This window comes from Daldinia decipiens (assembly GCF_022478715.1).
Source record: "Daldinia decipiens strain CBS 113046 unplaced genomic scaffold F4813scaffold_23, whole genome shotgun sequence".
Taxonomy (NCBI): domain Eukaryota; kingdom Fungi; phylum Ascomycota; class Sordariomycetes; order Xylariales; family Hypoxylaceae; genus Daldinia; species Daldinia decipiens.
The window spans coordinates 136,560-163,162 of NW_026054566.1; the positions used below are offsets into that span (position 1 = coordinate 136,560).

Below are 26,603 nucleotides of genomic sequence, written 5' to 3' on the forward strand. Positions count from 1 at the left end.
AGCTAATAAGCTTAGTAGGTTGTGTTGCAGCGGACCGGGGCGACGCTGCGACGGGGAACTGGTAGGTAAGGTTTTTGAAGCGAATCCCTCATGCACGCATCTCCAAGGGTAGCTGTTCGTATGTAATGTAAGTAGATAGGTAGGGTAGGGGATATAAGTGTAAGACGAGTCAACAGCTCGGAAGAGTGTGTATGACTTGTATAAGTGTGTCTTGCCTGTAAGTGCGTCTGTAAGTGTGTAAGTGTGTATGTAACGGCTTAGGTGATGCGATGTCGTACGGAATAAGTGAATAAGTATGAACGTATGTATAGAAACTAATGTCTAAGACCGAGGCTGAACCGGAGCGAAAGACCGCTTTCACGATATGAAAAGAAAACAGGAAGAAAGAAGCTCCTGTCTACCTAGGGTAAGAAAGAATATGGTGGATTGAGTGGAGATTTTTCTTCGCTTGGAAAATTCTTTTTTTAGTTGAGGCGATTGCGGTTTGAGAACTCTCTTGTCTCTACCTTTTTTTTTGTATTCCCCGTCAAGGAGCCGCAAAAAAAAAAAGGTCAATTGAGTTTCAATGGATTTTTTTTAATATTTTTTTGCGCGCGGTGATCAACCGTCGGCACCAACACCAAGGGCTGGCTAGACTGCACAGTGCAGCGCGAACGTTTCTCGGCGGTGCTATGCGGCTAATAGAGTCTGACCGGGAAAAGGCCCTGCCTTGGATGGGGACTATCGGAAATGTGTTTGACTGAGGTGGGTGTAAGTCGTCTTGACAAGAAAACCTCTAGGCGCCAAGTAGTTCACCTGTTAGTTGTCGAGTTAGACTTGGACTAGTCTAAGGTCTAAGTCGAACTCGGCTTTCGAGGTGTCAAGGTTGAAGTAGATCGTATACTTTTATATTATGATATCAGATATCAGACACGGTACCGCGGCCGAATTTGGTGTGAGTGAGAGCAAGCGAGACTGACGGGAGCAGTCGGCTCGGGAAGGGGGAACGTGGGAGGTTTAAAGAAGTTGAGTCTAAGGTCCAAGGACCGGTTGGTAGGTAACGCAGGTAGGTAGGTGGGCAGGCTTATCATCTACAACCTGGTGGGATGAAGAACCGTCGAGTTCAAAGTAGAAGCCCAAAGCGAGAGAGAAAAAAAATACTTAGTCCTTCTACAGCAAACCTAGCCGGGAATATACTTGTCGATGGATGTCATCACGGGCTAATGGCGCCCCAGACATGGCTAGCAATGACGGAGCTTGTGGATTGGCTGGGGGGAAGGAAAACTACCCGCCTGATTTGGCCTGGGAACGTTTCTTAGAATCCAGATGATGAAGCACCGTAATACTCAACTAGGTAAAGGGCAAGGGAAAAAAATAATAAAGGTGGGCACGCAAACGAAGTCTTGATTACTGCGTAGCGCGAAACCGAGCCTATGTACAACATATTTGCGCTTACGGCTTGCTAGATTGTATGTAGATTGTACGTACAAATAGATAGGGCCAAGGTTTTCCACCCCCCCCCAAAACAGTACCAAGAATCTCTGGGCATTACATCGGTGTTGGGACATAGGAGCTTCCAACCCACGCCGGGCCCAGCTTAAGCCAACCAGTAGCAAGATGCGCTTCCTCAGCCTACCTTGCCTACCCCTACTTCGTTAGCTTCGATTTGGGAGGACAGCTAGGGGCTAGCAGGCTAGCAGTTGAAGCCCGCCAAGGGCGGGATCACTCACAGGACCACGACAGGGGTTCCATGCCGCGCAATGGAATAGAAAACGTTCCGTTGCAGATGCACGGAGGTGAGATGAAGCTAGTCCCCGTTATCATACATAATTGTCTTTGCTTTTACGGTCACGTATTATGCAACATTATTCATTATTTTCACAAAAAATAAGCTACATACCTATTTTAGTTCTATTCTATCTTTGTTAGCTGGATCGCCGGCTTGTCTTTCCTCATCAAGAAATAAAATAACGAGGAATACATAGCAATAGTAACTAACGACGTTACGGTTGCTAGACGGTTGGCTTATTGAGACTAAAGTACGATATCCCATACGTCGGGTTCTACTTTTCTCTCATCTCTTTTTTTCTGGACACCCTTCGAGTTATAAGCCAGTAATAATTATCTAGTTAAACGCTCTACCGAGCTCGGATTGGATTCCTGGTAGGTGTAAGAAGCTTGGAAGGGTATTCCCTACTACGCATCTTACCTATGCATATTATTTAGGATCTGATTCACAGCTGCGCATCTGTTTTCTTGGCACATGAGCCTGTGCACATGCGGGTTGAACTGTGGTGTAAGTCGGTCATTGTATTCGGGAATCGCGGGTCATTCCGAAGCCTCGTTAACTAAGTCATCCACTTTAACGTCGGATAGTACGTACAAATTGCACCTCTTCGGTGGTAAATGGGCGTTGACTTAGAGCCGTTTTTGACTACAACACCCAAAACATCCAGCACGGCCGCCGTCTTGGCCCTTGGCAAATCGTATCGAAGCGGTTTCTAATAAGTCGATCTGTCTATGTTGTATACGTACGTGTCTACGAATAAGCTTGGCGAATTGGCTATACATAGGAGATAAATATTAGCATGCTAGGAAGCGTTTGCTGAACCTGGCGATGAGACTTCAGTGAGACTTTGGCAATATCAATCGGGGTATCTATATTGACAATCCCAAGGGCATCGACAGCCTCATCTAAGCAGCCCGAATCCTCCCAAGCACTCATGTAAAGGTTCAGGGCGGGAAAAACACATATAAGATCTTGGCTGCCAAGAGTTTTGATATCAGTTAATATTACATATTTCTTGAGGACTTGCAGACCAGGAAGTATCGCGATACGACCGGTCGATTTGCTAACCAGCGCTGGTCGAAGCGCATGGTAAAATTGAAAGCCAAGCCAGGGACATATTCGAGCACTTTCAAACGGAGAATGGTAGTAAATCAGATTTGATCATTTTGGTAACTCCGGGCGCGAGAGGTGCCGATGCCGTGACTCTTGAATCCTACGTACTTGTATATCATCTCCCTCCGGCATTCGAGTGCCATGGATGGGTGATTTCTAGAAGGGCCGCCCCGTCCCTTAGCCTAGATATACTCGTATTACCTTGCTATTAATCAATGGAAACACTTCGAATGAGAGGAGCATGGCAAGTGAAACAACTTGACACGAGCGCGCCTTGAAAGTCGAGCGGGCTAGTAGCCTAGACCAGGGCCGTTTGTCACAACCGTGTCGCCGGCATCATGCTTGATGCATATGTTAGATGATGTATTCCGTAGATATTCCGAACGATCGTCGCCTATTATGATCTGTAAAGTCCGAAGGGTAATACGAACTAGCGACTCATCTGACGGTATAGCCACGATTGATTGTGAGATTACCAAGACAGTTAACTAGGTTAAATAGCTGGGTATGCAGGAACAGATGAACAAATCGGGTAGATCCAAGGCAGCTCAACTATGTACCTACGGGGAACATATCTCTCAACAATGGTCGACAATGGGCTAGATACCGTTTCGAGGGCCGGGGGGAGGATTCTATTACTGTACATAGTAGTTGCTTGTTACAGTAACATAGTAAGTAACACAGACCCTTCAATTGCTATTATTATTCTTCTCATTCTTATTATTTATTTATTCACATACATTAGTATTTACATACCGAATAAAAGCAAGCTATTAAGCGGACACCCCCGTAGTAGGCGGGCCTAAATCCTAGAGGTGCAGAATACGGAGCCTTGTCGTACACACCGTAATATTGACATCAATGAATTTCCAGCCGGCCGCTGTAGGCGCCAGTTCGAATAACGGGAGCCCCGGAAAAGTACGAAAATACATCAAATATGTCAAACACATGACCAAGTAGTTACTTGAACGCCTTATGTAGGGTCCTTGCAGGTGGGATGTGCTAGATGGACCATTGTTTTTAAACAATTCATACCTATTTCATACCTATGTACAATCCACCTGTGCCTTCATACCAACCACGCAAGTAGGTATGTATTGCTGATTCGGACTCGGGGGGCTTGCTGACCAAAATGTCGGTATGAACCAAAGATCTACGAGTAGCTTACTACATGTAAGTTACATGACTACCTCTTACATACTCGAGACACGTGAATAAATAAATACCTACCTACATAGGTATGTAACGAAGGAAAAGATGGCATTGTACGTAGGTATTTTTAATTAAATAACCTTACTACCTTGTACCTAACCCTACACCCGTACGCACATGCGCCTAGATCTAACAGTACCTACTTAATATATGCGTAAAAGTATATACTTAGGTACCTAGTTATATTCAGGCACAAACCGTTTGCCAAAAACGTACAGTATGATATCTTGATGCGTTGTACTGCCTCGTGCCCAGCCCTACTCTAATTTAAACAAATAAAAATAAAAATAAAGAATTGAATATCGAAACCGTTGGCCGGCCCGATAGATTATTTAGATGCGACTTACGAAGCACTTGCCCCGTTTAGCCCAAGTTGCCCTAGTTTCCAGCTTCCCAACTTCCCTGATTTCGCAACTCAGGCTACTTTACTATGGCAGTAGTTACCTATTACCTACCTGCCTTAGGTACCTAACCCGCCTAAGCTGCTAACCTATTTTTATTTCAATTATGATATTTATTTATTTTATTTCTTAATATTTTCCCCCCTTCTTCTTCCAGTCTCCCACATCAATTCCACCTCACTTTTTCTTTTTACTCTCTTCTGCACCGAATCCACCCCCATCCCAAGCCGGATCGCACGTCACGATGCCATGAAAATTTTCTTTTTCCCCAACCTGCCGAAGAATCTCCTACCTACGACTTTCTTTCTACCTCCCACACCCGTTCCAATTTCTATAATGCCCAATCCTATCAACCACCCTTTGTAGGTGCCTTACTGTTGTGGACATCATCATTCAACCCGACTTGCTCCGATTCTATTATTTCTTCGATTCTGCTTCCGTAGTAGAAAGCAGCTGCTGTGCTACGCTACAACTGAATACCTCATCCAGCCTGCCGGGTTTCTATTAAGTCTATGTCATTTTCGCGGCAAGCCTTCCACCCTGCAGCTATCACTCGCATAGTCTGCCGTGAGAAGATGCGACGCCGAACTCTCTATCCCGCGCGCCTCCCTGCCCTAGCAGTATAACACTACTAACACCACTATCCGCTGACCTCGTCACCCCGGCGACCATCTTTATTTACTTGGTTTCAGCCTTGTCTACCCAATACGTAGTTTACTTGTCACACTGCAGTAGTTCGTCTTCAAGCGAGATGTGCAGCGAAGTTGCTCTCCGTGGTAACTTACTCTAGCCTGTGATCGCTATAACGTGCGCCACTATAGCGACAAGCTATCATGCTGAGAATCCTCAATCTTAGGTTGGACAAGTCAAGGGCTTTTGCTGGTGGCAAATAATCTAGTGCGCTCTCAGTTTGGGCATCTCAAGCCTCCCGCTGGATTTGTCCAACCGCACCTCAACCCAACTAAGCTAGAATTCCTGTACCTATCTGATGCGGCGCGATCATCTCGCCCATCACGTTGGGTTTGTGCTTGTTTTTTTTTCTTCTTCATGCCTAGTTGGTATGCGTGACTACGAGCATATTGCCATGCCAGCATGCCATCCGGCTGTGGCCCGGCATGGCGGATGGCGGATTTCCCCAGAAACCCAACATAGTTCCTTCGGGGCTCTCCATAATCGCGGGCGTCATAAGACCGTCCTAACGGTTACTACCACACCCGGACTTGGTAGTGGGCGACGTACTGGACCCCTGGATCTGACCTGGCCTTCCACGAGTTGGCCAGCTGTCTATACTAAAACTGGTGTTACCCTCACAGTCGCAGTTCTAATGTCGAAACACCAGCAACCATTACCTGACACCACACAGGATTTTCTGGTGATGTAAGTACAAGGTCCCTTGAACGTGGGCGGAGAAAAAGAAGAGAGCATTGTCATAATGCATCGACCTGTCAGGTTACGAATGATACCATATCGCTCGCAAAAACCCATATGTGGTATATCGAGCGTTATCAGAGAGCCCTTGGACCGGAAAGCTTGATTGAGCAAGTTGAACCGTCAATGCGACAAACCTGTCCCCTACCTTTTCTGCTAAACCCCACACTCTTGTCGTTCGTCACATATTACCCTGGCCTGTTAAGGTTGGCCACACAAGTGTCTCGCGCGTCGCCAGAAATAGGAGCGAGCATATGTTTGCGGCTAAAATGACGAATGTCCGGGCTGGTTCGGAATTTCAGGACCCAATGCCACAATAGCTTGTGGCAAACTTAAGGGTCTCGAGGTGGAAACACCCGGCCCTTAGGGTTTCAAGTACACCCGTTTAATGCTTCGACAAGGCTTCGACGAGGCTTCTACAAGGCTTCTACAAGGTTTCCAGAAGCTCGCCTTGCTTAGCCCTTTTATACCGTACATGCGACTTAGGCCGAGTTACCTTTCGCACTGTACGTTGTAAAAAAGCCTCCAAGCGTTCATGCATCTCTCGCAGCAAAAGCGACAATGCCGCCGGCAAACTTGATCCTTGCTAATATCGCCCCTTACGGGTGCCCGCCGAATCTAGTCGTTGACAGGCCTTTCAGTTGGTAATATTAATCTACACATGCTTGGTTGCTATTGATATCTAGCCCGTCTCGATATTCGCTTGCACATGCCGGGAGCAGCAATTGCCTTATGCGTCTTACAGCGAATAGCAAATCTGATATATGAGAGGCGATGGAGCCTTGCATATCTACTACCAACTATGCAGATGCTTTGCAGGACAATCTACCTGGGATTGGTTGACTGACGATGATTGGAGGTATCAGCCCGCAAGTCTACGATACCTCCCACATACGAGTCCCTTGGTATCTTCTCATTGCGTGTTCGGCACTGGCTAGCCTAACCCCCCACAAACTCTACAGCCTTTCACACGCTGAAATCTCGTCAGGAATCAGGCACATCAGCCCCAGACGCATCTGTCCCAGCTAACAATTCTTTCTCGTTCCTATTGGATATGGTTAATGACCACCAATACCGATGTAACTTACACGTTACCCTTTAAGTTACACTCTAGCTTCCCCGCTTTAGATGGACCGCTTCCAAAGCTTGGTTTTGCCGATTTGAGCCATCGTTGCCCAGGAGGGCGGCCCTGAACTTTATTCGTTAAATCTTTAGTGGGAGCGCGGGATTCTACGGCTTGCATGCCTAGATGATGATGATGATGATGATGAATCTGCAACGTTCCGACACCATATTGTAACGGAGCTTCGGAGTTCGGTCAACCTCAGATGATCTATGTAGGTTTATTCATATCTTGTACTTGGCTATCTGGTTGGTGTAGGTAGTCTTGATAGTTCTCGGCTCAAGACAACCCATAGGAGTCGCACTTATCGGCGCTGGCACGTTGCTGTGCAGCCTGTAATCTGTTGGCTCGTAACAATGTCTAGAAGTCTAGCATCGAGATGGCAAGCTCTAGGGTAGCCATCGACAAAACGAAAAGAAATTAAGAACATGCCAGCCAAACGTTTCATACGTTTATCGGCATTCGCAGTCTAACTATTGACGCGAGTGTTTTCGCTCCTGGCAGAGATTAGAATACGAACCCGTTGCTGGGCGCCCGGATTGGAGAGATCGTTTTGCATCTCCTTGAGAGTCCGGGAATCAGTTGAGGTCACATAATTTTCAATACTTTCCTCCCTTTTCTCAGTATTCGTACCGTTTCTCCTTCGCTTAGCAAGATCTGGCTTAGTCGTGATCGTCAGATTGGGCTTCCACGATTATTGTCGCAGGGTATCTTATTACCACCAATCATAATGCATCCTCCCGGGCTGATATAGGGCTTATGAAAGTGTCGTTATACATCCTCAAAAAAAGCAAAGGCGGACATAGCCCTTGATGATCAGAAGGGCTAGACCATGCTGCTGATGTGGAGTGCTGCAATTTCGTTCAACTTTGAAACGAACATTGCTTTCATTATCTATTCTTCACTACATGTCGCCACAGACTGCGGACGGAAATAAACACAGGAAATTGTAAAACGGGCTCTTCCCGACGCTCCGGGGACGGTTATCATGCGATGCCGCGAATTCTCACACACCATTTTGGCATTATGACATGGATATCAGCCAGTCGTTAGCTGTTGGATCAGTTCCGCTGTAGCTGTAAAGCCTGCGTAGGGTGCCTCTGGATCCCCGGCGGAGATCTCTGCTTGGCATGAACGGAAAGTGATTTGATTTGTTATTAGTGTTCGAACCTAAAGGCTTCGCTCTTAGTAGACCCAGGTTGATAAGAAATTACATTCGCAAGTAGTAAGGACAATCACACCATACACATGATTGGGTATCAGTGAGGCTTTAGTGATGAGCAAGATTTACAGAGTTAACCCGTAGTCGAAGAGCTTGTGGTGTAGAGAACGCGCAGATAATCGGCCAACAACTTAACCTAACTACTAGGGATCCGCCTAAAGATGATGAACGATGTGAATCGCAGATTGGCGACTATCAACCAATAATATAGTTAACCCCTTTTGAAGCTAACGCTGGGCGGAATTTTCAGCAGAAGTAACTTGCGACTTCGACTTCACAGATCAGAAGCAAATAATTCGATAGAGTGTACCCCGGATTACACGACGCGGAACGAGTTAAAAATAAGCCTACAGACGCAAGCCTTAGTTCCCGTAACATTAGGCTCGTGTCAAATGACCTCATGGCGTAGTATCAGGAAGCGAGATAGACGCGCAGGTGGCAGACATTCAGGCAAGGTAGGTAGCTAAGCTTTCATTACCAAGGGATCATTTCACGGATACATTTGAATTACGTACATAGTATCTCGCGTGTAGAATTTCTCTATTTTGCCCGTGCAACTTTGATGGCTTCTGATTCCCCCCTCCCCCCCCGCGCAGCCCGCCATTAGCACCTAGTCAAAGGCTGGGGTAAGATATAAGGGACAGGATAGGCTGAGTCGTCTAGTCATTATCTGCGGGGTTGTCAAATCATGCTTGATTTTACCAAGCCGGACCACTCTTACTCTCGTGTCATTCGCCATCCCAGACGACGAAGTTTTCTGGCTAACACTGCTGGTTGCTTGTTGAAGCTTGTTGAGCCGGTTAGCTGTGGGTGACGAGTAATATCAACCTGCAGCCGTTGGCAATCCGCAATCCGAGAGAGTGGACGGCGTGCCCTTTGGTGTGGGGATTACAACGCTAAAGTTCCCAGGGTTATTTTGATCCAGGTAAGAAACTGTCACTTCTAAACTAACTAATCAAATTAGAACACCGTTAGTCTTAGGATGATTTCAGTTTCCCTATTTGAAACAAGTACAATTCTAAGTTAGTTGATGTAAATCACCCCCCCCCCTCCTTTCTTTCCTCCCAGCCTCCGTATTTGGGTGGGAGACTAATGCGGCTGTCAAAGATGTGATCTAGCCAAGAGCTGCAAGCTATATTGGCTGCCGTGCCGAAGCGTGTGTCTGCCTCCGGGGATATGCCTTACACGACGGAACCCTGTTCGGCTCTATGAAGAGACTATCATCGGAAACTCCCTTGTCACTAATAAGCTATTCTAATATGTGTACGCACCACGGAGGAGTTGAAGCAGCTAGAAAATAGCCCGAATAGGAATGAGTAACCCTTAGTTTTATTTCCCCCGGTCGCAACACGGAACGGCGCGATATCTCATCTTAGTTGTTTCCGCCTAAGACCTTTCGTTAAACACCCGCGCCGCCGGCGGAGCCCAGGCTCTTTCCTCTTTTTCCTCATGATACGAGACTTACCTTAGTGAAATGCGCTGTGTCAGGTCTGTGAGCCTGGACCGGCGTTGGGAACGCCCCTGAACGTGCTCGTAAGACCCTTGAGGAACAGTGTAACAATGATACCGGAACTGACGGACTTCCTGCAAGCCCCTCCCCTGCCACTACCTTTCTACATATCTCCTCCATCCTCGTAACCCCCATGCTGACGTGAGTTATATTAGGCCTTTTAGGGCCGAAGCATGATTGCCATCCGCACTTCCTCGCTGTCAGAGCTTACGGTATCTGTGCGCGCGTCACTATCAGATGAGTTCAGCTTTGGGGCGAAAAGGTGGACGTGGCAAACATGGCGTGGGAATCCCATTCTGCCCTTTTGTCCCATCATCCATCATCCATCATCCTCCACAGTTGACCCCACGAGTAGTTCGATTAGCGGGGGGAATATTGGTCCTTCTTTGTTGAGACGTGCCATTACATGTATGGGGCATGGCATTCGCTCTGTTCTGGTGATCACGCGTCTGACAACATTACATCCGGGTGCGCGCACGCCTCACCCTCCCCCCCTTAAAGCTCAACGGGCGTGGTCTTGGCCGCCCTACCATCTACGCCTCTTACGAAGTGATACACAAGTTACCACCTTCTTTTCCTCGAGCGTTCTCTTTTGTGTTCGAGGCTGGGCGTGGTATGTGATTATAGTTTCACGACTTTTGTCTGACAAGATTAGCGTCCGCGCACCATCTCGCAGCGTCATTGCCAAGAATACCCAGAATACCAAGAGTCTGGGCTCACGCCTCTGTAGGTAAAAGCAACGACGGGTCGGGTGAAACGGATGAGCGGGTAGCCGCCACGGTTTCGCCACGATCGGAACGGGGCCGAAAAGAAGCTGGGCCCAGACTGGTATATGTCTTGAACACGGCCGGTTGCGACGGGAACGCATACATAGGTAGGAATGTAATGTAGGTCAACGCCGCATCTACTGACCGCTTCATGTTTCTAATATAGATATTGCAGCAGTACGCATATTTCCTTCTTGGCGCATGACAGAGGCAGGATTAGGGCCTTTTGTTTAGAGTCGCTGACGTCGAACACGGACCCTTTGATTACCCGAACTGTTTAATATCGAACAAGCAACGGTGTGAGAGAGATGGTCTCACAGGAAACCTTTGAAACCGAGCCTGGACGATAGACGATACCTTTGATTTCCTGCGATAGATCGATGTCCGCCTCCCCGAATAGAATTAGTCGCCATTTCGAGAGTTGATTTGTTAGAAAAACATCAAGTATCAAGTTAAAAGACATAAACACACGATCAATAGTTACATGTAAAAGTTGAAGCTGTTTGATGTAAGTTACGACTGTTCATGTAATTACATAGTGTATAACCTTACGGTAGGTATTAGTAGCACCTGCCCTGAAGTGCCTAACCTCTGTACCTACCTAGGTACCTACGTAAGAATCTGACGTAGGTACCTAGGTACCATACAATCAATCAGTTTAATTGGTGTGCAACCTCGGTAATTTAATGAAATTCAAGCGAGATCCTCTAAGCTTCATTTAAAGTTTAGGTAAGGTGGGCTTTAAGCTTTCAGCTGTTAGCTTTTGCGCCAGTAAGAAAAACGCCCGATTTGTTCTCCGATCCGTGGCTTTTCTCCAGCTTTTACATCCGCACTATCTTACAGCATCTCCCTTTTTTTGACTAGGATTCTTCGACCAGGACAGAAACCTGGAAACCGGGCGCAACCAAGCGCATACAATTCCAACCTCCATTGCCAATTAGTCACATCATATCTTTCCAATTCCCTGTCTTTCTTTGTCCGCAAGCCACAACGGCCATGGCGAACTCAGATAGTCCAACGAAGTGCGCCACCGATGCAATTGCCCGACAGTCCACCGCCCAAAGGTACACAGCTAATATTACTCCTCTAGACCGGTCCATATCCTCTTCGTTGGCGCTGGCGCAGTAGGCTGCTTCTACGCATCCCGACTCCACTATGTAAGCATCGAAGCATCGTCGCCGGTATGCTAGACATACAACTGACGGTTGCGCCGTGAATGGCACATCGTAGCCTTCGCACAACATCCACACCTCCCTTATTGCCCGATCCAATTACTCAGCTATCGCCGCCTCTGGAGTCATCTTGGAGACTCATTCATTCGGCGATTATACTTTTTCGCCCTATGCCGTGTTTCCCTCCATTGCACACGCCGTCCCGACCTCGTCGGCTACAACCAATCTCGCACCTACACGGCAATCCCCGAGAGATGGTTGGGACTATATTATAGTGACGACCAAAGCTCTCCCCGACCGAACCGACGACGCAGCTACAGTCGCACCGCTAGTCTCCGCCAAGACTTGTATAGTGTTGATACAAAATGGCGTAGGTGTAGAGGAGCCATACCGTAAGCGCTTTCCGCAAAATCCGATAGTGAGCGCTGTTACCGTCATTAGCGCCGAGCAGATCAGGAATGGCGTCGTACGGCAGAACAGGTGGACGAGAATTAGCCTGGGACCGTACGGCAGTGGACTCGGCACACCGCCTAGCCCGAACGACGAGCCAAGCGATGTAGTGAAACAAGGACACCAACGCATGGATCAGTTAGCGCAGTGGTGGACTCGGTACGGTGGTATCCGCGACGTCGAGACACACACTGAGCTCGAACTGCAGACTATTCGATGGCACAAGCTCTGTATCAACGCCGCCTTCAACCCCACAGCCGTGCTATCCGGCGGCCGCGGTAACGCCGACCAGCTGACCGATCCTGAACTGCGCGAGCATATCCAGGGCGTCATGAGTGAGATCTGGAACGCCGCACCCAAGGTTCTGGGGAAACCCTTCCCAGATAATTTAGCCAAGCCTGAGAAGATCATCAGGAGCACTGAAAGAAACGCTGGCGCTAGGCCTAGCATGCTACTCGATTGGGAGGCTGGCCGACCTATGGAGCTTGAAGTCATACTTGGGAATCCGATTAGGATTGCCAGGAGAGCCGGCGTGGATATGCCCAAGCTACAGACGCTGTATGCGCTGCTGAGGAGCATGCAGAAGGTCCGGGAGGATCAAAAGGCCAAGGGAAAGTTATAGGGGAATTTTTACAAGGCGTAGCGTGTTTGTTTCTCAGCAGTCGTTAAGTGAAATTCAGTATCCAGAAACGTTGCTCCTATACTCCTAAGTAGTAGCATAACGTGCCTAGATGATTTTAGTATACACTACAGTCATGGTGGCAAATTATAGTAGCCTTCATAGTATCTAAAGAATCTCTCAAGTAGCTGGCAAGTTATTTTTAGGAGGAAAAGACGTAACCTAGTGGCTTATTAGTCTATTAGCTACCACGAGAGACGGTATAGTATTCTTCGTAGTTTGAGATTGGCAAGTAGAAATTAAGGTATTTCTCTTATAAAATCCTATAGTACGCAGTTAGTTACTTTATAGCACATGATGGATATAGTTAAAGTAGTATGGTCTACTATTTTGGCGGAAGTGTAGAATGCAAGACTCTACCATATGCCTAGTATGATGTTATATTAGTCAGCTATAGTTAATTCTGTCTGTTGTCTGCAATAAGAATCTCCTTTGGTACTCTTTGAACTATGTAACTATCTTATTCTTTTGACTGGCACCCCTTTTACACAGGACATAAGGCTAAATGTAGATGATCTACATGTCGTTTGACGTAAATAATATCGGGATTATCATCAACGTAGTTTATTATTAATACAACGGCTTAAGGCTTTAAGACGAGTCTCTAATATCTTGAATAGGTAGCAAATATAATCAAAGGTAGTCAAGGGGTTAATAGTAGAAAGCGACGATAAGGTCGGCATATTGGCACCGAATTATTAAAGGTTGTAGTTTACTACTAAATCACTTATTTAAGAAGAGGGTATATCAATTAAACTTGTATTATAAGCGTAATACGCTTTTTATTTTTATTTAGTGAATATTTTTCAGGGGTTGAATATAATTTGTACAACCTTGCCAGTGAGTTTTATCATACTTGTCATAAACGATCATAATAATTCTAAGTTACTACCTAGGTAGTTTGAGACTTTAGATTAGTTAAGACGCCAGCGAGGCAGCTACTCTAGTTCTATGTTTTCTAGGTAGGTTTAGATTGGAGAAAGACCTCGGACGAAATCGCGAACTTCAAGGGCGTCCTTGGTCTTCTCGTCGTGCTTTAAAGTGCTATATTTGCGGCACCAATCGGGCGTAGCGATGATATGCAGGTGAAGATGGCCTACGCTATGGTCGGGCCATAGATGAAGACCAAAGGTGAAGTCGTCGAATGTCAGGGTATGGATCCCGGCCTCGAGTTCCTTCCAGTGATTCATAGCTTCCCAAAAGTCATTGGCGGCAGCTAAGAACTCAAGCCCTCCATCCAATCTTGCAAACGGTTCTGCGGAAGTCCGGTTCGCTATAGCTAACTTCTGGTAGTCTAGGACTTTCTGGCGAAAGCCGGGAGTTTCCCACTTGTCCTTGAACAGGTCTATTGTCTCGTCGATAACGGATACAGTATCGTGGTCTAGTGATACACCGTTGAAAATATTCTTTTTGGGAATCCCCAGGATATGGATCATCGACATGCCTGCTTTTCCCGGGTCCTCTCCGTACTGGGTAACGTCAAAGGAGTTGTGGTTCCCTATTATAAGTACATTTTTACTTTCGGCAAGGAGGGCAGGGCTGTCGGCGTATCCAGTAAAAACTGTCTTCTCCTTGACCCATTTCTCGTAATTACCATACTTGTGGTCTTTAGTCTGATTTAAGTATGCCTCGGTATCTTTTAGAGCTCCTGGCTTACGCAGAAAATCCACAAATTGGTTTCCGATCTTCTCTTTCTTTCCGGAGAAGAGGCGGTTTATTACAGATTTATTCATGTTGACTTTTAGATTGGTATTTTATATAGGTGTTCTTTCCTTCTGTTTCCTGTCCTATCGTTACTTCCTCTAATACGGCCAGCCATCTTGAGTTTAACTCTATATACATAATTCCGTTCTTTCTTCCCGTATCCACGTGGGGTTCTCGGTGACTTCTCTTTGTTAATTGCGGAAAGAGACTGCTCTGCAAGGGACCAGGACAAAGACGGCCTCGTGTTGCTTGTCAGGTCTACCTAGGACCACGTTTTTTTCAGCAGGCCATGCATAGAAGACCCTTAATAATCAGTTCCCGAGATGAAAGAGGTGAATATAAAGATTGAGTCCAGGCAATCTCAGAATACCAGCATTATGAATACATATTGTTTAATTGACCACGAGCCATCAATAAGTGGATTTAGGGGACAAAGCACCCCAACCCGCGTGGCATCCACGTTTGAAGATTTTTATTGATGTTTTAGGTATGAGCTGTTTGATCTTAACCAGAAGCCTTCTTCTTTATTGCTCTTTCCTTAGAAGTGGACGGCTGAAGGAAACCATATCGTAGGTACATTCCATTCTACCTAGATACCTACTTACTTGGACAGCGGGAGGAATGACCTTAGACAATTCAATTGAAAGTGATAGGATGGAAGCTACTAACTGTAGCGTCTCTATTCGCATCTACACGGTAGGTATTTAGCTCGTTAAAGTCTATATACAGTCTGCAGAATCGAGTTTACACTTTACACTAGTTAACTATATATTCCTCGAACAATGACCAATTATAACTTATGTCAATTGTCATACTACGGTATTAACAGCGTTTTCGAGGTTCAGGTTTACTAATGATATATCACCAAGTTTGATAATTGTTATTAACTATAACTATACTTGATATGATAGTATCTACCAATTGTAACTTTTAGATATACCTACTAATTAAACAAAAGCGCATTATAACAATTACTTGGGCAATTGACATATATAGTATGCATATATCTTAAGTATCTAACCTACCTAGGGTCAAGTAGTTTCGTGTGTTTTTGTCGACGGGGTAACACAAGTAGGTTAGATTATGCATATATTAGCTAATAGTGTAACCTAACTAACTACCTAGGTTAAGGTAGGTTAGGTGTACAGGTGCTTTAGGTAGGTAACAACCCGAATATCCAAACAGATTCCTGATTTATTTAAGCTTATTGCGTTTTAGGTTAAGGCTGGCTGCGCAAGGTTGGACTATTTATTCCAAAAACCCGGCCCGTCATGTTTCTCCGCATTTTCCTAGAAGCGCATGAAAACGCTATGATATCATTTAAGAGAGGTCATTCGTACGGGGGGATTCCCGGCGACCAACACGGAACTGGGGTTCGGCACATCGGTACAGTTCAGCGAAGTAGTATCCATAGCTACTACAATATTAATCTCGTAATTCCGAGTGGCTGTCTTAGATATTTGATCCATACCTAAGCGGGGAAGCCGTAGTTATCCCCATGCAATTATTCCCGATCCTACAAAGCCAGATAATTTGAAATACGACGGATCTGAATATATAATGACACCGCTATTTTAGAAGTTTTTTATAAAGTACCGCCATCTTTTCGTACGTCGACACTGAGACTTTCCGGTCGTTAGTCCTATCCGTTACTCGCATTAGACGGCGCGCCAACACACCGTCCAACTACCGAGACCGTTTGGACATCATACCCGCTTCTCGGAATCCATTTCAATTTACTTCGTCCTGAGGCGAACTGAATTCGCTGTCAGAATGGACATATCTAAAAGCGACCAAGAGCCTACACAGGATATGCATGAAAATGCACGTGGTGACCTCGATGAGAAGTCTCTGGGACTCGAGAACAATGATTTTCATATTGATCCTGCCCTAGAGAGGCGGGTTAGGAGAAAAATTGATCGCCATTTGATTCCCTTGGTTATGGGACTCTGTTAGTGTCTTCATGCTTCATACCATATAGTACCCCGCATAGGCTCACAACTTACACTCGGTTAACAGATCTTGTCGCTTTCCTTGACCGTTCAAATATTGGAAACGCCGAGACGGCAGGCATGTACGTTTATCGTTCCTTTCTTTACTGTTGTAGTTGATAAACACCATTAATAAGCATTGGGGGATGGGGGAGGCGAGTACTAGACATCGAATGGCGCCAGAAACCCCATAGAATGCAATGTTGTTAACGGGGTTTTTCTTACGCAGGAGCAAGGACCTTGGGTTTGATGATGCCCAGTACCAGGTTTGTCTTCAATCTCTACGATAGGAGAACTATTATACTAACATGACCGTATAGTGGCTGTTGACTATTTTTTACATACCATACAGTGAGTCTCACTCTAGCGTCGGAATCATGTCTGCTCTATTATGATGACGGCTAACCCAATTCGATAGTCGTTTTCGAATGGGCTGCGTTGATGTGGAAAGCCGTGCCTCCGTAAGTTCTCCTTGGCTAATAACTATTTGGATTTCGCTAAAGACTATTGATAGTCATAGTATGTATTTGGGAAATTTATTCTATCGTCTCCTTTACTTCGTGGCTTGAAGTATGCGGCAAACCAACATTTCTCTAAGAGCTGCTATGCTCGGGGAATGAAATATTCATATGGCAACCATGCTAATAGCTCTGCTGTTATGTGCACGTAACTAATTGGCATTAATAGTTTGGGCTACCAGCTGTGTGCTGGTATGGTAAGTAGTCCCATAGAAAATGTGCGCGCATCAAACGCTTATTAGTCTGTAGGGGCATAGCGTCTTCTCTTCAGGCTACCGCGTTCAACTGGTCGGGTTTGATGGCTTGCCGATTCTTCCTCGCTATGGCTGAAGCAGGCTTTGGACCAGGAGTACCTTACCTGCTTTCTTTCTTCTATAAGAGGAACGAGCTCGGGTTTAGGTGCGGCATGTTCCTCTCAGCCGCCCCTCTTGCTGTATGTATATATTCCCTGGTTAATGACTACACCTTCAAGATTTCGTTTATCGTATAATAATGTATAACCCATATATACCCTTCCTGTTAAACTCTTCCTTTTCATAGACATGTTTAGATGATTCTAATGACACTAGACGACCTTCGCGGGCGCCCTGGCTTACGGGATAACCTCTGGCCACCCAGCTCATATAGCTAATTGGAGACTCTTGTTTATCGTGGAAGGAGTCCCTTCGGTCCTCGTCGCCTTTCTTGCTTATGCGTATATGCCTGATTCAGCCGATACAGCAAAGTTTTTAACTGAAGAGGAAAGACAAGTCGCCAAGATTAGAGCTATTCAGCAGACTGGAACCGAAGGGGTAAAACGCGTGGGACATATCAATTTCAAAGATGTTTTCATGTCGTTAAAGGATATTAAAACTTGGATCCCACCTTTAAGTAAGTACTACTGGTCTTGGGTTTTTGTTATCCGGGACCATCAATTTGATGACTGTTCCATCACCCTCTCCTTGAAAGCGGAAGCGGCTAACTTCTTTAACCCCTTATAGTGTACTTCAGTTGCAATGGTGAGCGTTACAATATTTTGACTTGCTTGTATAAACTAATCACCCGAAACAGTCTCGTTTAGCAGCCTACCCGTTTTCCTGCCCTCTATTCTCCAGAGCATGGGATTTACTGCCATCAATGCCCAGGGGCTTAGTGCTCCGCCATACTTCCTCTCGTTCCTCATCTGCATTTTGACGACCTGGATCGCAGACAAGACACATCAGCGCGGTTTCATGATCATCGGTCTCTCACTTATCGCTGGTGTGGGGTATGTCCTTCTCCTGACCTGCAAGAGCGTTGCTGTACGTTATTTTGGCGTATTCCTTGCCGCTGCTGGTGTTTCCCCAGCCATATCCAACATCCTGCCTTGGACTTTGAACAACCAAGGATCGGACTCTAAGAGAGGAGCCGGCATCGCGCTTCTTAACATCGTCGGTCAATGCGGGCCATTGCTCGGAACACGAGTATTCCCGGCCAGCGATAAGCCGTACTACATTAAGGGGATGGGTGTATGCGCGGGGTTCATGTTTTTCAACGCGTTTTTAGTCTTGGCCCTGCGTACGTACCTGAGCTGGGAAAACAAGAAATTTGAGAAGAACGACGAGGCGGCACGGCAGGCGGGAACTGATCCCAAGTCCAGCTCGATTGGTGTGGAGAACGAAGGGTACGGCTACAGGAATTTCTTGTAGAGAGATATATACCTACGAAGTTAGGGGCCGTACGGAGTAGAGATGATCTGCTCCAGCCAATTTATGCTTGGTACTATGAATATTTACGTAGATGCTAAAGGAAACCAAAATTGACACATGTTCCAATTTATTTCTTGATGTATACCTACCGGCCTCTCTGACACCGAGTCGATGGGCTCACAATGCTGAACGTTAAAATCTACCGCTGATAGTAGAGTTTCTTTAATCAGGAAGCAACCTCGTCGACTACGCCGCCGTCTTCTTCCCCAAGTTCATCTCTCCTCTTGCTCCAAAACCCCTTTCCGTAGCTAACAAGGATCTCCTCGCCCCTCGCAATACCTGCAGCAGCCTTCTTCCCCGCGTTCTTGCCGGCTGGCAGAACAAAGACAGCCATGCACTTCTCTCCTCGCCTCAGGTCCCAGCACTCCCTAAACTCGCAGTTCGGCCGCGCCGCGACCCCCCGGAAGTCGTTCACGAAGCGCGCCTCATTGCCCGCGCGCTCTGCATCAACGGCCAGTGCCCCGTCCCGGTCTAGCCACAAGTCGTAATCCGACTTCTCGTGGGCTGCGGAGTGCGGCGGCGCCGAGGAGTGCACGACCCCGTAGTACGGGAGCACGAGGGAACCGGGTGGGAGCGACCGCGCCGCAAACAGTCCCGACTGCCCGTGCGCGGGGTGCGAGGGGTCGCTGATAGGGATGATCCTCGCGAGGGCCGAGGGGCCGCGCGGAAAGTCCCGCGGGATCTCGGTTGAGATTTCCGGGTGCCGGATACGGAGGATTTGCTGCTGAGCCTTTGTTACGTGGGGCGCGTAGGAGGGTTGTTGAAGGTAGGGGAGTGATGGTGGCCAGTTCCTGGGCGCGACGTCTTTGCCCATGGCTGGTGAGATTTTTTCGTGAGGGTACCCGATACGTGGGATAATAGTATGGGTTTAATTGCTTGCAGGTAAAATGCGCTTCCAGCTAGCGGCGTGTAAATTGGGGTCGGGATGCATTTGGTGATTTGATTGATTCAATGACCCGGATTGGTGACGGCGTCAACCTTTACTGTTCTCTTGCATCCAGTCTCGTTTCATCTACATCTCGTTGCCGATACTCGACCGGATAACGTATTATTGATTTAAATTCACATCGTTAAGGCTTGCAGACATGTTATTTTAGGTAATACTTGATACAATTTCTTAGTTGACATATCCAAGAGTTTACGGTGTCACTGCAGAATTATATACACGTTCGAATATATTAAAATATTTTTGATTAAGTATGAAAATTATGAAAATTGCTATTTAGTAGAGTATGAGCTACTAAGATGTTTGGCTACGGGCTATCTAAGAGTGCAATATTCAAGAATATTGCACTCTTAAACTACCTATAGTATAATATACAGTTAAATCATTACCCGATGTCTTAACTGCCTACCTACAGGTACCTAAACTTATGGTCTCCAATACTGAAGTAACTATATATCGCTACGTGAGCCATGCTACTCGATGTTAACCTCAAGCTTGCCTTTCTCGTAAGTAACGGAGTAGATCTTTTTCTCCCTCAACAACTCAAATACTCCAACCTCGAAGCTTGAAGGAGGCTCGGTTTGAGTCTCAGCCGAGTGTAGCATAATATTAGTGTATTTCGACTTCTGTTTAGTATTGTTATCCCTTTTCAGAAACGGCTCACCCATTTCTAGCCCCTGGACCTGCTGGGGAAAGGAGTGCACATCGACCATTCTTACATCCTCCGAGTAGTTAGCCTGGTTTTCCTGGGTATAATCATAGTCGGTCATCTCGATCTCCGGACATGCTACCTGCTCACATGGCGGGAATTTGGGGGGCTCTGTAGAATTGGTGGAATTGGCCTGCGCCGTGGAATTGTAAGCTCTCTTCATACTTACGATCGGTTTTAGTGTAGAAGGATGATTTTCTTAGTTGGAAGTGCGAAAAGCTTACCCGATACACTTACCTTTTCCGGTTTCGTGGAGTGCCTACGATGTTTATTATGCCAAGTATCCTTTGGAGATGAGTGTGCTGAAGTAAATTAACAAGCGTATTCGTTCACTGAGCTGCGTACCTGATAGTCGTATTTATACTAAGGGGTGACAATGATAATATTTTGCAGACAAGATACAATGCTGCTGTTGTTGTGATGTTGCTTTCGCGATCTACCTAGATAAAGAAGTATAATTGAATTGTGTTTAGTCGAAAGATTTGCCCTTGTTCTACACTCTGATAGCATTTTATAGTTGTATGAACCTAACCTCTGATATTCGGAGTTCTAGCTGTAAGGTAGCGTACCGAAATATGGGGTACCTACCTACCTACCTAGGTAGGTAAAAGGAACAGATAGAGTTTTTGCCTTAGCCGAATGGGTTACTCAAAAATTCCAAGGCATTTTATGTACAGAGGTAGCCCTGCAAAATGATGTCAACGACATTAGGAATAAATGCTCCTTCTAACGCCACTAGCATCAAAGAGATAATAGTCAATCTTTTAGCTCACCGTACTTAATATAGCACGTACACATGTACCTAACTTAACCTAGGTACCTATCATATGCACTGCAACGCACATAGTACCTATATACCTAAGGCAGTAGATCTATCTGCAATTGATAGGTCTCATTCCACTTCCCTGGCGCCATATGCGGCCTGATGGTGCCTGGATGTACATCTGGTACGTACCTACATGTAGTAGGTGCGCCACCCTTTTTGACGTCCCTATAGCGTGCCTAATACATGGGTACCTGGGCCATGCCGGGTACGGGTTAGGAGAAGTAGAGAAGTTTACATAGTAGAGAGAAAGTGGCGACTAGCATAGGGCTCCTTCCCTCCTGTACCCAGCGCATTAACCTAATTGACCCCACTACCGATCTGCTATTGTTGCTTTCCCATGTTCTAATTTCGATTTTGGTGCTCAATTATCGATGCTCAGATTGGAAATAATCTCTATATTCTTCAATTGTTTGCTGTGGAGTTGGAACTCGTTCTCGCTACCCTTCTCGTCCTCCCATGTCCCCGGCGATCCCTAATGTGCTACACCTACCTCGCTGAAAACCTAGAACGAGATATATTATTTGCCAAAAGGGCTGGGGTATCGCTGCTATTGGGGCCATCCGGTTTGGGCCTGGTAGGAGCCACACAGGGGAAGTTAGGCGTGCTGAGTTCAAGTGGTATAACTACCTAAAGGAAATCGCAGTCGCCGTCGATTCACCTCGGCTTTCAGGTCGTAACCGTTGATTTCCCTATAGCATGGAGTCAAGTCAAGATCCGGCGATCCAAAACCGCCGCACCTCCGAGCCCAGGACGCAGAATGATGACAACACAACATCATTTTCCCAGCCATTCTGCAACGAAGATGACCATGAGGAATCGACGAATGCGCCTACATCTGTAGAAGATACCCCCGCCGTAAAACCAAAGTCGCCCCCGATCCCTGTAGAGGAAACCCCTACGGCGGTAAATGGCAACATTGCGCATAGAAGAGCCTCGAGCATTCCTTCATCTTGTAGTGCGAGTGCGGATAGTCAACATCGTCGCGTCACCAGCGCTAGCAATGCAGACCCTTCGGACAGAGTGTTCCCCATTCGCTCTGTGGTTAGTGTCGACCAGTCGCAACAGACGCCCCTAGCATTGGTAAAAAATCTGGGAGGACAAGGTCATATAGCTCGCCGAGGGTCGACTTGGGACGGCCGGCGACAACCAAGCAGTGCTCGCCTTTCGATTGACACGACTAATAGACTTCAAAGAATCGAAACCGTGTCTACTCCTGTTTCCTCGTCCCCGGGACCATCGAAGGAGAAAGATGGTATAGAAAACCCAAATAGGGAAGAAGCACGTTCTGCTAGTCCGGCCCCCAAATTGAAACGGGATGTCCCTGCCGGCCTGTTTTCTATCTACAATGATGCATCTTCGGAGGTTTCCGATAAGACGAAGAACAGTACGCCTTTGAATACTGAAGAGAGCAACCCTGATGATTCTTCCGGACGTAGATCGCCTGGAGAGTTTAATGATAAGTTAATGACAGCCCGGTTCCGTCACGTGATTACAGAGGAAGGTCATGCTGTTATTACCGGACGCGACGGTAGCCTACAGCGATGTGAAGATGAGCCGATACATACACCTGGAGCCGTCCAAGCCTTTGGTCTTCTTGTCGCTCTTAGGGATGAAAACGATGGCCGACTCACTGTTCGATGCGTTAGCGAAAACTCCAAGAAGATGATAGGGTTCTCACCACAGGAGTTGTTTCAACTTGAAAGCTTCACCGATATTCTGACTGAAGAACAGACTGATAATATTCTTGATCATATCGATTTCATCCGAGATGAAGAAGCTGATCCGGCCACTAATGGACCTGATGTGTTCAGTATATCCATACGGCCGCCTCATAAGAAGTCTATAAAGCTATGGTGTGCAATACATATCAGTGCGAGCCACCCAGAGCTGATCATCTGCGAGTTTGAGCTTGAGGATGACCAAGAGCACCCTCTCCGGCCGGCTGATGAGCCGACATCAGATGGGCCTCAGGACACACTCTGCCAAACTCCAACGATGGAGGAACTGTACGAAAGTACCGAAACTAGCAGCAGACCCTTGAGGATTCTTAGAAGCGCACGGAATAGACGTGGCGAGGCTAGTGCCATGCAGGTTTTTGATATAATGTCCCAAGTCCAAGATCAGTTGGCATCCGCGCCAAATTTGCAAATGTTCCTCAAAATATTAGTGGGAATTGTCAAGGAACTCACTGGATTTCACCGAGTCATGATCTATCAATTTGATGCGGCATTTAACGGAAAGGTTGTGACAGAATTGGTTGATCCTGTGCAGACCCGTGATCTTTACCACGGCTTACATTTCCCAGCTTCTGATATCCCGAAACAAGCGCGAGATCTATACAAGCTTAACAAAGTTCGGTTACTCTACGACCGAGACTTAGAATCTGCAAGGCTCGTTTGTCGATCTCCCGAGGACTTAGAAAGGCCGCTCGATCTCACCCATGCCTATCTTCGAGCCATGTCTCCAATCCACCTGAAATATCTTGCCAACATGGCCGTCCGGTCCTCTATGTCTATATCTATTAACGCCTTCAACGAACTATGGGGACTTATCGCATGCCATAGCTACGGTTCCACTGGAATGCGAGTTCCGTTCCCGATTCGAAAACTATGTCGGCTGGTGGGTGATACGGCATCGCGCAATATCGAGCGACTCTCGTACGCGTCACGCCTTCAGGCGAGGAAACTTATCAATACCATGCCGACTGACAAGAACCCCTCAGGGTATATTACCGCGTCATCTCATGACCTTATAACCCTGTTTGATGCAGATTTTGGTATGCTATCCATCCGGGGCGAGACAAAAATACTGGGGAAAATTGAACAGTCTCAAGAAGCCTTGGCCATGTTGGAGTATCTGCGTTTGCGAAAATTCACTTCCGTATTGACTACTCAGGATATCCGCGAGGACTTTCCAGAACTCCACTACCCTCCAGGGTTTTCAGTCATCGCCGGCCTTTTGTACGTTCCACTAAGCATGGGCGGAAACGATTTCATTGTATTCTTCCGCAGAGGCCAAGCCAGAGAAGTAAAGTGGGCAGGCAATCCGTACGAAAAATTCATTCGCCAGGGCACCTCGAGTTATTTGGAACCACGATCAAGCTTCAAGGCGTGGCGTGAGGTTGTCGTTGGCAAGTGCAGGGAGTGGTCCGAAGAGCAGGTGGAGACTGCTGCCGTCCTCTGTTTAGTATATGGTACGTATATGAACAAGCGGTCCATACCCTTTGGTTTTAAATTAAAATGATATTTACATTAACCTAGGTAAATTTATCGAGGTCTGGAGGCAGAAAGAAGCTGCGTTGCAGAACAGTCGACTTACTCGACTTCTGCTTGCAAATTCTGCCCACGAGGTTCGCACTCCACTGAATGCAATTATCAATTGTTTAGAGATTGCTATGGAGGGGCAACTCGACCAGGAGACTAGAGAAAATTTGGCAAGATCTCACTCAGCATCTAAATCGCTCATCTATGTGATCAATGACCTACTTGACCTCACCAACATGGAAGAGGGTCAAGAGTTGATCAAAGACGAAATATTGGATTTGCCAGCCTGCATTCGCGAAGCGACGGAACCATTTAAAGGAGATGCTAAGCGAAAAGCTTTGTCCTACGAACTCATCGAACACCCTGGCCTCCCCCGATATGTCCACGGCGACTATCGTCGAGTACGTCAGGTAGTGGCAAATATAACAGCAAACGCCATGCAGCATACGAGCGAAGGTTCAATAAGGGTTGAGTCATACGCCACTGAAGTTCTCGAGTCGCGCGTTAAAGTTGAAATTGTTGTTCAAGATACAGGTCGCGGTATGAGCAATGAGAAGTTGGATGATCTCTTTCGAGACCTGGAGCAAGTTAGCTTAGATGTGGATCCATACAATTCTGTTGATGACACCGATAAGCCAGGGAATGACCGCTCGCTAGGTCTAGGTCTCGCTATGGTTGCAAGGATATTGCGGAATATGAATGGCCAACTGCGACTAAAATCTGAAGAGGGGAAAGGATCAAGATTCGTCATCCAGCTTCCTTTTGAATTGCCAAGAGGTGAATCGCTGGGGAAAGCCGACGATATCGATACAGCTGATAACTCCAAAGCTATTTCGAGTACCGCTCCTATCGTCAAAGCTCTCCCCTTAGCTGATGCAAATGAAGTTATGCTCGTTGACCGAAAGAATTCCCTTCCAACCAACCTGTCGAGACGCACGAACGCTGAAAGTCTGAGCTTCGACGAGGCTAAGAGTGTCAGTAGTATAAAGAGCGGTACTAGCAACAGTGCTCATAGCAACAAGAGTGATGCGGATCGCCTAATTGACGCAATTCAGACGCCTTTATCAATAGGAACCCTCGAGGAGAGGACCGCTACCTTACAACGCTTGAATTCTAAGGAACGACAAGACAATATTTACGCCGGTGCTGTTCTTTTGTCGGGCTCGGGTGCGATTGATTCGCCAGCCATTGACGGCATTGAGCAGCCAGTTATGGGCCCGACCAAACCTCCCACGGACGCATCCTGCGGTCAGTATCATATTGCAGATACCAAGACGTCCATAAAGCCTGTAAAGGTGCCAGATGAATATTCAGATAAACTAGGAGCGTCGTTGATTGCTACTAGATCTCGAGTACTGCCCGGGACTGGTGGAAATGCTAAGGGTAACGAGGAGCAAACAGGTAAAACCAAACAGGTATCTCCTATGAACTCGGACAAACTACAAGTGCTAGTAGCTGAGGATGATCCTATCAACATGAAGATACTCCAAAGACGTCTAGAGAAATCTGGGCATGAAGTATATCATGCGGTCAACGGCGAAGATTGTGCTACTGCTTACAAAGAAAAGCCAACTGGCTTTGATGTCATTCTTATGGACATGCAAGTGAGTCGTTATGAACAAATAATACGTTAGGCACAACTAATAATTATAGATGCCTATTGTTGATGGCCTTACTAGTACTAAGATGATACGAGCATTTGAGAAGTCAGATAAGGACTCAGAGCCTTCTAATTTAGCGGCTAGCCATGAGAGAACCCCTATTTTTGCCGTGTCGGCGTCTCTAGTGGAGCGGGAGAGACCGATTTATGTTGAAGCTGGCTTTGACGGCTGGATTTTAAAGCCGATCGATTTCAAGAGGCTTAACGTCTTGCTTGACGGAATTACTAACGACAGGGTTCGCGCCGAATCTCTCTACGTACCGGGTAATTGGGAAAGAGGGGGGTGGTTCTCCTTTGAACCTGATGGCAAGACTAGTCGATCTTAGCAATATATATACGCCGGTATAGCACCTGGCGGTTACGTTAAAACTCAGCAACGACTTCAAGCCTAGCTTCGAGCTAAATATATTTCAC

General features: G+C 46.6%; 7 protein-coding genes across 7 annotated transcripts; 4 read left to right on the plus strand and 3 right to left on the minus strand.

The window, feature by feature from the left end:
* Window positions 1-2,765: 2,765 nt before the first annotated feature.
* Window positions 2,766-3,885, plus strand: F4813DRAFT_364009 (uncharacterized protein; the record flags this gene model as incomplete). The annotated part of the gene is made up of 1 exon (XM_049243765.1): window positions 2,766-3,885. A coding segment is annotated over exon 1 (223 nt), but the record flags the coding sequence as incomplete, so codon positions are not given.
* A 7,413-nt stretch (window positions 3,886-11,298) lies between these two features.
* Window positions 11,299-12,959, plus strand: F4813DRAFT_132492 (2-dehydropantoate 2-reductase). The gene is made up of 3 exons (XM_049238732.1): window positions 11,299-11,566; window positions 11,635-11,701; window positions 11,775-12,959. The coding sequence occupies exons 1-3, from the start codon at window positions 11,541-11,543 to the stop codon at window positions 12,786-12,788; spliced, it is 1,107 nt and encodes a 368-aa protein (XP_049098301.1). The 5' UTR covers window positions 11,299-11,540; the 3' UTR covers window positions 12,789-12,959.
* A 794-nt stretch (window positions 12,960-13,753) lies between these two features.
* Window positions 13,754-14,638, minus strand: F4813DRAFT_364019 (uncharacterized protein). Its single transcript, XM_049243766.1, has one exon. It carries the CDS (start codon window positions 14,576-14,578, stop codon window positions 13,814-13,816), a length of 765 nt encoding a protein of 254 aa, XP_049098302.1. The 5' UTR covers window positions 14,579-14,638; the 3' UTR covers window positions 13,754-13,813.
* A 1,255-nt stretch (window positions 14,639-15,893) lies between these two features.
* Window positions 15,894-18,845, plus strand: F4813DRAFT_364026 (putative MFS transporter). Its single transcript, XM_049243767.1, has 11 exons — window positions 15,894-16,500; window positions 16,569-16,623; window positions 16,770-16,806; window positions 16,861-16,891; window positions 16,959-17,001; window positions 17,055-17,059; window positions 17,228-17,255; window positions 17,308-17,491; window positions 17,628-17,928; window positions 18,039-18,056; window positions 18,109-18,845. The coding sequence occupies exons 1-11, from the start codon at window positions 16,323-16,325 to the stop codon at window positions 18,723-18,725; spliced, it is 1,497 nt and encodes a 498-aa protein (XP_049098303.1). The 5' UTR covers window positions 15,894-16,322; the 3' UTR covers window positions 18,726-18,845.
* On the minus strand, window positions 18,846-19,646 carry F4813DRAFT_364041 (uncharacterized protein). Its single transcript, XM_049243768.1, has one exon. The coding sequence runs from the start codon at window positions 19,597-19,599 to the stop codon at window positions 18,952-18,954; it is 648 nt and encodes a 215-aa protein (XP_049098304.1). The 5' UTR covers window positions 19,600-19,646; the 3' UTR covers window positions 18,846-18,951.
* A 311-nt stretch (window positions 19,647-19,957) lies between these two features.
* F4813DRAFT_364043 (uncharacterized protein) lies at window positions 19,958-21,064 on the minus strand. The gene has a single exon (XM_049243769.1). The coding sequence runs from the start codon at window positions 20,601-20,603 to the stop codon at window positions 20,205-20,207; it is 399 nt and encodes a 132-aa protein (XP_049098305.1). The 5' UTR covers window positions 20,604-21,064; the 3' UTR covers window positions 19,958-20,204.
* An 898-nt stretch (window positions 21,065-21,962) lies between these two features.
* Window positions 21,963-26,515, plus strand: F4813DRAFT_390710 (hsp90-like protein; the record flags this gene model as incomplete). The annotated part of the gene is made up of 3 exons (XM_049247053.1): window positions 21,963-24,459; window positions 24,527-26,133; window positions 26,183-26,515. 3 exons carry the CDS (start codon window positions 21,963-21,965, stop codon window positions 26,513-26,515), a joined length of 4,437 nt encoding a protein of 1,478 aa, XP_049098306.1.
* Between the last annotated feature and the right edge of the window lie 88 nt (window positions 26,516-26,603).

Coding starts and splice junctions, on each gene's coding strand:
- F4813DRAFT_132492 (XM_049238732.1), top strand. CDS start 11,541: ATGGCGAACTCAGATAGTCCAACGAA. Junction 11,567..11,634: donor AACTCAGATAGTCCAACGAA/GTGCGCCACCGA, acceptor TTACTCCTCTAG/ACCGGTCCATATCCTCTTCG. Junction 11,702..11,774: donor ACGCATCCCGACTCCACTAT/GTAAGCATCGAA, acceptor GGCACATCGTAG/CCTTCGCACAACATCCACAC.
- F4813DRAFT_364019 (XM_049243766.1), bottom strand. CDS start 14,578: ATGAATAAATCTGTAATAAACCGCCTCTTCTCCGGAAAGAAAGAGAAG.
- F4813DRAFT_364026 (XM_049243767.1), top strand. CDS start 16,323: ATGGACATATCTAAAAGCGACCAAGAGCCTACACAGGATATGCATGAA. Junction 16,807..16,860: donor TTGATGATGCCCAGTACCAG/GTTTGTCTTCAA, acceptor ATGACCGTATAG/TGGCTGTTGACTATTTTTTA. Junction 17,256..17,307: donor ACCAGCTGTGTGCTGGTATG/GTAAGTAGTCCC, acceptor ATTAGTCTGTAG/GGGCATAGCGTCTTCTCTTC.
- F4813DRAFT_364041 (XM_049243768.1), bottom strand. CDS start 19,599: ATGGGCAAAGACGTCGCGCCCAGGAACTGGCCACCATCACTCCCCTAC.
- F4813DRAFT_364043 (XM_049243769.1), bottom strand. CDS start 20,603: ATGAAGAGAGCTTACAATTCCACGGCGCAGGCCAATTCCACCAATTCT.